General features: G+C 41.8%; 1 protein-coding gene across 1 annotated transcript in view; it reads right to left on the reverse strand.

Moving 5' to 3' along the window:
- The window catches only part of ST6GALNAC3 (ST6 N-acetylgalactosaminide alpha-2,6-sialyltransferase 3), a 623516-nt gene extending 612349 nt beyond the window's left edge, over positions 1-11167 (reverse strand). Inside the window, exon 1 of the mRNA XM_055585437.1 lies at positions 11010-11167. Coding sequence (XP_055441412.1) covers positions 11010-11027 — 18 coding nt within the window. The 5' untranslated portion in view covers positions 11028-11167. The remainder of the gene's footprint in view (positions 1-11009) is intronic.
- Positions 11168-11372: the final 205 nt, after the last annotated feature.

Below are 11372 nucleotides of genomic sequence, written 5' to 3' on the forward strand. Positions count from 1 at the left end.
TGGGACAGGAAGATCCCCTAAAAAAGGCAATGGCAACCCACACCAGTATTCTTGCCTGGAGAATTCCATGGACAGAGGATCCTGGTGAGCTACAGTCCATAGGGTCGCAGAGTCAGACACGACTAAGTGACTAACACACACAGAGCTTTGAAGCCATTCATAACTCAGCAGCAATTTATTGAGCAGGATGTAGTATGATAGGGCTAATTGAAGTATGATTGGCATCAAGCAGCATCACCTGGAGGCTTGCTGGAAATGTAGATTCTTAGATGCCAGTCCAGAACTATGGAATCATAAACTCTGGGGGTGGGGCTTAGAAATCTCTGATGTAAAAAACCCTTCAGGAGGTCCTGTAGTTCAAGCTGAGCAGCAGTGTGGTCAGCTTATCTGTGAGAAGCAATGGACTTAGGGATCAAGCTTTGGAGTCTGAATCCCAGTCCCACTATGTGACTTTGGGGAGTTACTTATCCTCTCTGGGCTTCAGTTTCCTCTTTCACATGGAGTTCTTGGCTTCATATTCACTAAATATCCCTGATATTCATGATGTGAGGCCCAGGTGTGAGTACCCTGACTGCCCCTGACCCTGGCTCTTACAGTAAGAACTCAACAGTTCAGCATAGGCTTGCACACTTTATCTGTAAAGAGAAAGATAGTGAATATTTAAGGCTTTGCAAGCCACAAAGTCTACATGTCAGTTTTCTCAAGTCCGCCATTACAGCACAAAAGCACACCGAGACACTAAGACATGAATAAACATGGCTATATTCCAGTAACACTTTATTCAAGGACATCGATATTGGAATTTCTTAATATTTTCACATCATTAAATCTTCTTCTTTTGATTGTTTTCAACCATTTTAGAACACAAAACCCATTCTGAACTTGCACACTACATATAAACAGGCACCAGGCTGGATCTGACCCAAGGGCTATTAGTTTGCAGACCTTGGTCTAATGTTCTCGCATTAACAAAGTTGTTATGCAATATGAACTAGAGTTTCCTCATCTGTCGGATGAAAGTAATAATACCCATCCTATAATCTTGCTGAGGGATAATAAATATCTGTAAAATATCTGCGGGCTGTCTGCCAGAGACAAGGTACTCAATAAACGGCACCTGCTGTCATTATGACAATGAAACATTCTCCGCATGAAAAAATGCTAACACTCTATGATTCAGGAAATCTAGGCAGAGGCGGGCAGGCTGTACAACTCAGTACAGGCAAGCAAAACTGCGCTGCAGGTTTACAAAGTGATTTACTCTAAGTACCACCAGACGTACACCTATTAGCATATTGCTGAATTTATAGACACAAATAAACAGTCAAAAAATAAGCAAACTGTACAAAGGAATTCCAATCACCTTACTGTCTTGACTTAAAAGAAGACTTGTGGTTTATTCTGTATGTCTAAATTGCTGCCATATGTGTACCGCCCTCCTGGAGCAACGGAACTATTCAAATAAAAGTGCATAAAGTCTGTTTCTGAGCTCAAAGCCTCCAGGAGTTCACCCTACCTCACTAAGACCAAAGCAGCACCCTCCTGGGAGAATTCACAGCTGCTCAACATCTGGGGGGCCAATCAGGCTCAGGATATGAAAAAGCGTAGGACTCCATTTCAGATGAAATTTTAAGGGTTCATCAAAGGCTTAAATGCATCTTTGGAGCAACTTAGACATGTGAATCTACTTTTTCAACTGAACATTTTATAAAATCTAAATAGAGATCAAGTATTTGTGATGAAACTTTATCACCCAAATTGAAATATGCTGCAATGGCAAAATATACACAGACATGAAGACTTATGAAACAAGTTAAATAGCTTATTTATAAGTTGATATTGACTCCAAATTAATATTAACATGTTTTGAATATTGGGGGCTAAATAAAATATATTATTAAATAAATTCTGCCTACTTCTTTTTGCTTTCTTTTTAATGTGGCTCTTACAAATAAAAAATTACCTAAGTGGCCTGCGTTATATTCCTACTGAACAGTACTGCTGAAGAATATTAAATAAAGGTGTTATATTCCTACTGAACAGTACTGCTGAAGAATATTAAATAAAGGTATTATTGTCATTACTCAAGCTCATCACAAAACTGGAATCAGACTTGGAGTCTGTGTAGCACGGCCTTTTTCCTGTCCACAACCTAGAGAACAGCTCTTCTTTCTTGGTTACCCTTTTCCCTGATTGATAAGGCAAACCTTTCACAGAGAGAGATTTTCTCATCTCTTTCTTCAAAGTCAGGTACACCGTTGGGGCCAAGAACACCAAACAACTATACCAGGAATCGCAGCCCTGCTCTCCGCAGGTGTGTACTCCTATTGTCCTAAGGAGGGGAATTGTCTAAGGACAGTCATTTGCTCGCTCCAATCCTTAAAAACTAAGATGAGCTCCATATGCACAGTTTAAGCCCACATTACAACGCACTCCCAATGCAGGACATATACATTTTACTTCCAGTTTCCTTGTGATCCTGATCTTTCAGAGCAAGATGCAAATAGAGATTTAAAAACTGACCAAACCTTTTATTTTGTGTCTGGTAAACACACAGCCAATAAATTCCCTAGGAAACAGATTTGAACATTATACAGAAGTCCCTTCCAGAAAAGGATCTTACATACAAGTGTTTTCAAACCTCAATACATATTAAGATATGATTGAATAAATGTGGGTGCCCATTTCTCTGTATATTTACAATGTGTATGTAGAGACACATATTTCTTACACAAACACTAGAATGACTTCGGACAAGGACTCTCTTTTCCTGGCCCCTGAGCAATCTCTTTAGGAGTTAACTGTTTCCAGTCTCCCAAATACCAGAAGTTGTGAGCCGCCACCCCTCCACATCTCACAGGAAATGAGACAGAGGCCTGGAGATGTGGGGTGTGGACAAGGGCTCTCTGAAAATATTACCTACCCTGAGGCTGCTGTTTATTGAAGTCTCTGGATGCTCTAGGCCAAGATCTCTGATTTAGTGACTTTAAATCAAGTTAAAATCAGAACCAGAGTGCACTTTTAATTCTCCAGCTGAGGAAGAAAGAAAACAATAGTGAAATCACAGATAATCTCTTCACCGCATTTGAGTCCTTTTCTTTACCCTCCTGCTGACAAACCCTGACAAAGCTGCTAACAGGGAAAGGAATGAAACAATTTGAGGCTTAGCTCCTCTGACTTTTCCAGGCTCTGGCGGGAGTGCTAATTGGCATTGAAACACACAAAAGGTGTAGATCAGAGTAGCCAGGGACCAACAGGATCTGGCTAATCCATAAACTGAATAATGAGCCTTTTAATACCCAGGAGCTAAACTGCAGCTTTCTGTAATGGGATCCTGATAACACTTGTTTAAATCTACTCTGTTCAATTAGAAAAATGCCTTCCTCCACTTTTTGCTGAATCCAGAAAACAGAGGACTCATCCCATCTCCAACCCTCGGGGATAAGTATGTGTTAAATTCTCACAGATAAAAAACTTTTCTCCTGGGGAGGAGATACCATAACTTTTCCCAGACCTCTGACGGGAAGCTTAGTGGGTTCCCTCTGCTTTCCTCAAATCTAAACTCTTCTTTACTAGTCCCCAAGATAGGCTTTTTTGATTCAAGCTGTTATCTAATTATTAATAATACTAATAATCATTTGCCTATGTGTACAGCACATTCTACTTTTCAAAGTACATTCATAAGCTTTATCTCTTTTGGATTCCAACACCACCCCAGGGGGGATCTTGGTTGGGAAGCCTGAAGCTTATATAATCTGTGGTTCTCTTTAAGAAAATGAATATAATATTATAAATACAAAAATGCCAGAACCTCTTCAGAGCCTTGGGGTGGGGTTGGGGGGCAGCAGGGGTGGGGGCAGATCCTGAAGCTTGGCCTAACAGTAAATCCAACTCTATTACTCCTCTGCTTCACTCCTACCTTCAAAGGGACATAGGAGTTTCTCAGGAAAGCGGGGGTGTGTAGTCATGAGACTTGCTCAGGGTCAAAAGGCTATTAATATTTTAGAGGCAGAGTTAGAACCTTATTTCCACACTCTCTGTGGCTCCTCTATATCCTCCAGTTCCTCTGTCACAAAGGAAACTCTGAGGAAGGGATAACTAAAAATAACACAGCTATAAATGAGCCCCATCAGGAGTATGTTAAGAAGCTGTGTAGATTCAGAGGATGGTGAAATAAACTCAAAGTCCCTGTGAACATTCACCAAATTGGCCCTGAAGGTAAAATACACATTATATCACCAACCAGAGCCAGGTTCAACTCCACCTTCACCACTTACTAACCATAGGACCTGGGGCAAGTTAATTAGCTTCTCCGAACTTCAGTATCCCAGGTATCAAACCGCGTCTCCTGTGTCTCCTGCATTGGCAGGCGGACTCTCTACTACTGAGCCACCTGGAAAGCCCAGTAAAAGTTTACATGAGATGATATATGAAAAGCAGGCAGCCAAGGACCCAGCCTGAACACACTCTAGGAGTTCACTAAAGAACAACTGTTAATGCTGCTGTTGTTCTCAATCCATCCAAAGAGCAAAGTTTTACATAAGCAACTCATTCCCCAAAGTAAGCTGATGGAAGTTGCAAAAGCACCTGCTCAGACACCATAAGCCTAAAAATGAGGCCGGGCAACTACTGAGACTTCAGCATCCTTTGGGCAGCAGAAAGAAATGTCATAAAGCAGATTTATTAAACAAAGTGCCTTGTCTATTCTATGTGCTGGGGTTATCTTAGAGTTTCAGGATTACAACCTGTGTACCTGTGACATTTCTGTGGCTGTCCAGTCTCAGTGAAGCCATATTATTTTCCTTTGATATCTCATAGTTTGAGAAACACAAATTATGGTTGTGAAAGTTGGAGTTTTTTTTTTGTTTTTTGCTTTTGCTTTTATCGTTTCTTTTAACCCAGAGAACCAAAATGATCGTAACACGAGATGTCACTCCTATACTTTCCTCTTTCTCCGTCCAAGTCCAGTTCTCTGTTCTCCCTCCCTCCAGATTTCAAATTGGTTCCAGATTTTATATGAGAAGCAATCACAGATCTAAAAGAAACAAAACTGAGAAGCAACTTAAGAAAACTAATTGATAGACTACAATCTACTTGCTTATGTTAGAGTGAAAAATCCACAATATATCTAAAAAGAATTCAGCTATTCCTAGAAGAGGCCAAGTTAGACTGTCTCTAATTAGCATCTCAAAAAAATTCTATCATTTACACAGTTACTATCTTGTTATTGTTGTTGTTTTGTCACTAAGTCGTATCCAACTCTTTTAAGACCCCATGGACTGTAGCGCACCAGGCTCTTCTGTCCATGGAATTTCCCAGGCAAAAATACCAGAGGGGGTTGTCATTTCCTTCTGCAGGAGATCTTCCCAACCCAGGGACAGAATCTGTGTCTCCTTCATTGGCAGGTGGATTATTTACCACTGAGCACCTGGGAAGCCCATTCAACATTTAGGAATCTCTTTACTAAGAGTCAGACTAGTTGTTATGGATATCAAGTTGAATAAGACAAGACCTTTCTTGCCCCCAAGATTCAATTACATAACTACCAACACCACCACTCAAATATTCCTATACCCTAGGTATTCCTTTCTTTTCACTGAGTCTATAGTCTTACTTACAGCAAGAACAGTATTCATTTACTATACAGTCCATGGAATTCTTCAGGCCAGAATACTGGAGTGGGTAGCCCTTCCCTTCTCCAGGGGATCTTCCCAACCCAGGGATCGAACCCAGGTCTCCCACATTGCAGGTGGATTCTTTACCAGCTGAGCCACAAGGGTAGCCTAAGAATACTGGGGTGGGTACCTATCCCTTCTCCAGCAGATCTTCCTGACCCAGGAACCGAACCAGGGCCTCCTGCATTGCAGACAGATTCTTTACCAACTGAGAAATCAGGGAAGCCCTCAATATGCTTAGGAAACACTAGCTTATCAGCCTACTAAAGTCCCTGGGCTTTATGAATTCATAGTAAAACAAAAGAGTGGAGCATATAAACAGCTAATTTACACTACAGGGCAATACCTGTCCACTACAGAGACAAAAACCAAGCCATGGGGCCACAAAGGAAGACTGCTGAGGCAGAGGAGGGTTTGACTGCAGATGTGACACTGAAATAGGAGTTGAAAGATAAGTTGAACTCTGTCAGAGGAGGAAAAGTGATAGCAGAGAGAATTTCCTGCAGTGAAAACAGCCAGGACGATAACAACTAATAGCAAATACTTATCAAGGACTTATTATGTGTCAGGTTCTATTCTATAGAAGTTAGCTCATTTATTCCTCATAACCTTAAGAAGTAGACACTATTTCTGCTCCCATTTCACAGATGAGGAAACTGAGGCTTAGAGATTTCACTGCTGGAATAGGTTGGTCTGACATTAGAGACCATGCTTTTGCCATTTCCTTCTCCAGGGGATTTTCCCAACCCAGGGATCAAACCCCGGGTCTCCGGCATTGCAGGCAGACACTTTACCATCTGAGCCACCAAGGAAGTCCCTTCAACCCCTATACTATATTACAAAGGCACAGAACCATGAAAGGAGGTATATCTGAAGATTTGGAGTTCATCTAGATAAGTATCTAGATCATAGGTAAGGGAGTAGTAGGCAGTGAGGCCAGATATGCGGGCAGGGGCCAGATTTGGAAGGAACCTGAATGCCAAGCTAAATAGCTGGGCTTATCCTTCAGGGGCTGGGGAACCAAGACAAGCATTTAAGACTACAATTAGCTTGGTGAGCACTGTGCTTCAGCACAGTAATCTGAGAGTGATGTGGAAGATGGGCGAGTTTATGAAGAGCCTGAAGGAAAGGAGACTATTTCAAAACACAGACCAAATATGAGGTTCTGGACAAGACAGAGGTGACAGGGATGGAGAATAATGTGCAGAGTTGACAGATTTTCCTGAGATAGAATTGATGCAGCATGGTGAAGGATTAGGTCTAGAGCAGTGGGGGAAGAGTAAATGAGAAGACACCAAGCCCATATATAACTGGATATCAACACTCATCAAATTTCCCATCAATCAAGATGAAGGTAGGGACTTCCCTGGTGGTACAGTGGTTAAGACTCTGAGCGTCCACTCCACTGTAGGAGGTATGGGTTCGACCCCTGATCAGGGAATTAAGATCCTGCACGTCTCACAGCAGGGCCCTCCAAAAAAAGAGCAATGTCATACAAGGACAGGTGACAGGTAGAGAAGATAACAGTAGCTTAGTCATGCACCTATTGTGCTATTGTCTAACTGCTTCAAGTTCCTAAGTCTCAGCAACCTGGCAAACCATAATCTTTTCCAAGGCAGAAAGAAGTGTCCTGTGTCCACATGTCAACTCAGTGTACATTTCAGCACAGAATTCAAAAAAAGAACCTTAATACAACTCACTAAATATATGTTAAACATCAAAGGTATACATGATACTGTTCTCAAAAAGTAACTGCTGGCCAAAGATAGAAATCATTCAAGAAAATATGAATAGGTTTTCATTATAGCAAATACTAATCTGTAATTTATAAGAGAAGAAAATCAAATGACTTTTATAAATTTAAAAGTTTTATTTTACTAATAACCAAATAAATACTAAGTAAATATCTTCTTTGTCTACCAAATTTCAAAGACTTTTAAAACACCCTATGGAAAGAGAGTGGCCCTTTATTTGCTTGTTCACAATGGCCTAGCTCCCCAGAAGAGCTGCCTAACCAGAAGCACAGCAAGAAATGAACCTACTAAGACGTGAGGCTGTTTTTTACTGCAGTAAACTAGCCTATTCTAACTAATGTGAAGATATTCCCATTTAACCTGTAGAATAACCCATTGAGGAATGCATGATCATCTCCATTTCAGAAACTGAGGCAATGAAATCAAGAAACTTATTAGTGGTTGCACAAATAGTAAGTGGTAGAACCATAAACAAAACCCACATAATTTCTTAAAAGTCCATGCAGTGTGGAATAAGTATATATTCCACAATTAAATGATTATTGAGGTAATCATTATTCCATTATGAGAACCAGCTTTACACATGGGCAGAATGGGCTTTTACTATGCATAAAACCTTGAGTGGATAATCTGTATGGCCCCCAAAGACCACCATTTGCTGCCACAGTATATGCTCCTCCTCTTAGCTAGTCAAGGATTCCTATTTAGGGTCACTATTTAGACAATAATGATAGGTTAATCCACCTCTTTGTATCTCAGTTTTCTCATAATGTAAAAATGTAAAATAAGATCTACCTCTAACTTCCGTTGAGAAGACTATATTTTGCCCACGGAATAAAGTTGACCCTACCTCAAAAGTTATCCTTCTAAAACACAAGCTTCATCACACTACATCATATTCAATCTTCAAATTACAGTTCAAATCATATATGAGTGAGAAGTCCATCCTGATTGTCCAATTACAGGGTTCATTGTTTTCTCTCTCCATGCTTCTGTTATGCCTTCCACAGACCTATTACTCTTCACATTGTAACATAAACATTCATTTACTTTTCTATCCCCCTTACTATACTGGAAGCCAATTGAGAATGGAGTCATTGGCTTATACATTTTGTGATACCAACAGCAAGCCTAGGGCCAGTATATGGCAGAAAATATTTCATCAAAAGCAACAAAAACAGTATATCATCTTACCCTCATAAAACCCTGTCAGCCATTCTACAGCTTGGGTAAATTGATGTTCCAAGTTGCAGTGACTGCCTAATATATGCAGGAGATCAAGCTTGCATGGAATCTAGGTGTATGGACTGTCCACTGCACCACACATGGCCCTTCAAAGACAAGGAGAAAAGGTCTACCACAGGCCATCAAGACCATCGTTGCACAATGGTACTTTGTTTCTCAAAGGTGATAAGGATTCTGAATGGTTTTAGGGCAACTTAGAAAGTCATCACATGGGAAGGTATAGGGAACACAGTTAAAATATAAAGAAGGCTGGCAGATCTGAATCTAAGTCCAGGTTCACCCTGCCCTTAACCCTGTTCCCTTGGATAAATCTCTTAAATTCAGGAGCCTCAGCTTCCTCATCTGTAAAACGGGATTTTAAACAATGATACTCACCTTGTAGGGCTTGACATAAGAATAACAGTTATATGAAATGAGCTGAGGATATATAAAGGTTAATTACATTGTAGTTTTTATTATTTATGAGGGAAACTAGCACATACTGAATGCCCGTTCCACGAAGTATTTTTCATATCTTATATTATTTCATCCCCACAGCAACCCTGTGGAATATTACAACCTTGTGGTGCTGTTACTTTAGTCTTATATTACGGAAATTGAGACTCAGAGATGATTTAAGTGACTTGTCCAAGGTCACACAGGTAGCATCTGGCGGAGCCTGAGTTCAGACCAAGGTCTTTCTGAGTCCAAAGCCTTTGCTCTTTGCAGTTTACCTGTCTGCACCCCAGCTTGGTTCAGTGGAGAAAAAATAAGGAGCAATCAGATATGTCCCAAATGTCTGAGGTCAGTATGAAGGGCTGGAAAGGCAAAGTTGGATCAGATTCATCTTAAAATGTCTTAAAAATGTTTGGAACATGTGCAAGATGAGATAGGGGAGAAATCAAAAGGGAAGAAGCCAACAATAAATGTCACACTCAACTTCCCTTTAGGCTAATAACCCAATAAATAGTAGAGATGACTCATATTATATTTCAGTCCTTGTGCTAGAAGTCTCCAAGGTAAAAATCCCACATTGTAGTACGAATGTAAATAATAAAAATGTATTATTTGATCTTGCTACCATTACGTCCCAGATAATGTTCCGAAATCAAACAAAGGAAGTTCAGAGAAATCACAGGAAATATCTCATCTCCTTTACTATAAGAAATGGAAACAAACTAGGCTAGTCTCTTATTTGCATCATTAACATCAAGGCATGTTGGAAGAGGATTCAGGTAACTAATATAGCAGTAGATGGCTTCAAATCACTCCACAGAAAAACAAATGCTCCTACACACACACACACATACACACGTATACACACACAAATTTCTGGTGTTTTCCCTCTGTCACACACAGCTTCCCCAAACTTGGAACGAGTAGGCCTTTACACTCTCCAGTCAAGGCCCAGGAAACTTTCATGCTGTGAATGTTTTTGACTCATATACAGTCAGGAGTCAGGTTAGGCACCAGTAGAAACAATAGTGCAGAAAAATGAAAAAACAAACAAATTGAATGAAAAAATAAACAAAATTCCCTGTGGAATAAGAAGTTCTCAAGTGAGGCGCTCACACCAAGTCCTCCCACCTGATGCTACAAGGCTGTGAACCTAGAAAGATGTTCACTCCAGGCTAAGAACACACGTGGAGAAAGAAAACTCAACAAAGAAGGGGCGCCTGAGCAGACTCTGAGAGGGAGTGAAATCATTTTGTCTGTTTGTGAGCAAAAGAAAGGTTCAACTGTTTAAATTTTTTAGCCAAAGTTAGGTTTGAAATTCTCTACTAATAAATACATCCTCTTGTGAACTCTTCCGAAGTGGAACTTTGGGCACAGAGTTAGCTGATCTCACAGAAAACTCATTCCTAAGGGACTACCTGTAAACTCAGAAGTTTCTGTCTTCATATGATCAAATGTGAGGTAGAACTCCCTCTGCTCACTCTCATCCCATTCAAAAGCGCTCTACTCCTCAGCATCAATAATCCGTGGCCAGCCTTTGCTCTACTGTGCGTGGCTTCAGAAAGGCCTCAGGCATCGGGGCCGCGGGATTCGCTGAAGCACCCCTCCCCTCCCTGCCATCCCCATTATTCGGCACACAGCCCTTCTCTCCCCTGGAGCCAACAGTCTGCAGTTCCTTCAATGCAGGCGCGAGCAGGCAGGAATGGTGGGAAGAGAAGCCGTGCCAGCTACATGTTTCTAAATCTCCCTCCATATGCATTTGCCAAAGGAACAAAAAGAAAATCAAAGCCAGGAAAAGACAACTGAGATGAGGATGCGGTGGGACCGCGGTTGACTCCGCGCCTCGGAGCAGCAAGAGGCTGGCCAACCACGCGTCCGAGCCATAGATGCGATTCGTTACCTTCAGGATGCAGGCCATGGCGCTCCGCCGGCCCTCCTGCCACCGAGCAGCGGGCGCGCCTGGGTCAGGGGCAGTCCCGGCGACAGGCTGGAGGCTGGTACCGCTGCAGGACCGCTCCAGCCCACATTCCCGCAGATCCAAATAAGGGGACCGCGGTGAGAGCTGCGCGGGCACAGGCCCCGCCCCTTGGGTCGTGGGCCCGCCCCCGGCCCCGTCCACTGGCTAGCGGCCTGCGAGGCCCCGCCCCCAGATCACGTGCCGTCCCTGGCGCCTGCGGCTGCCTCTTGGTGCTTGCTACTTTTTCTTTTCTGTTTTTTTCTGTAAACTTCTGTCTGTTCATCGTATATAATGTCGCTCAGCAGC

Source organism: Bubalus kerabau, chromosome 6 (assembly GCF_029407905.1).
Source record: "Bubalus kerabau isolate K-KA32 ecotype Philippines breed swamp buffalo chromosome 6, PCC_UOA_SB_1v2, whole genome shotgun sequence".
Lineage (NCBI taxonomy): Eukaryota > Metazoa > Chordata > Mammalia > Artiodactyla > Bovidae > Bubalus > Bubalus kerabau.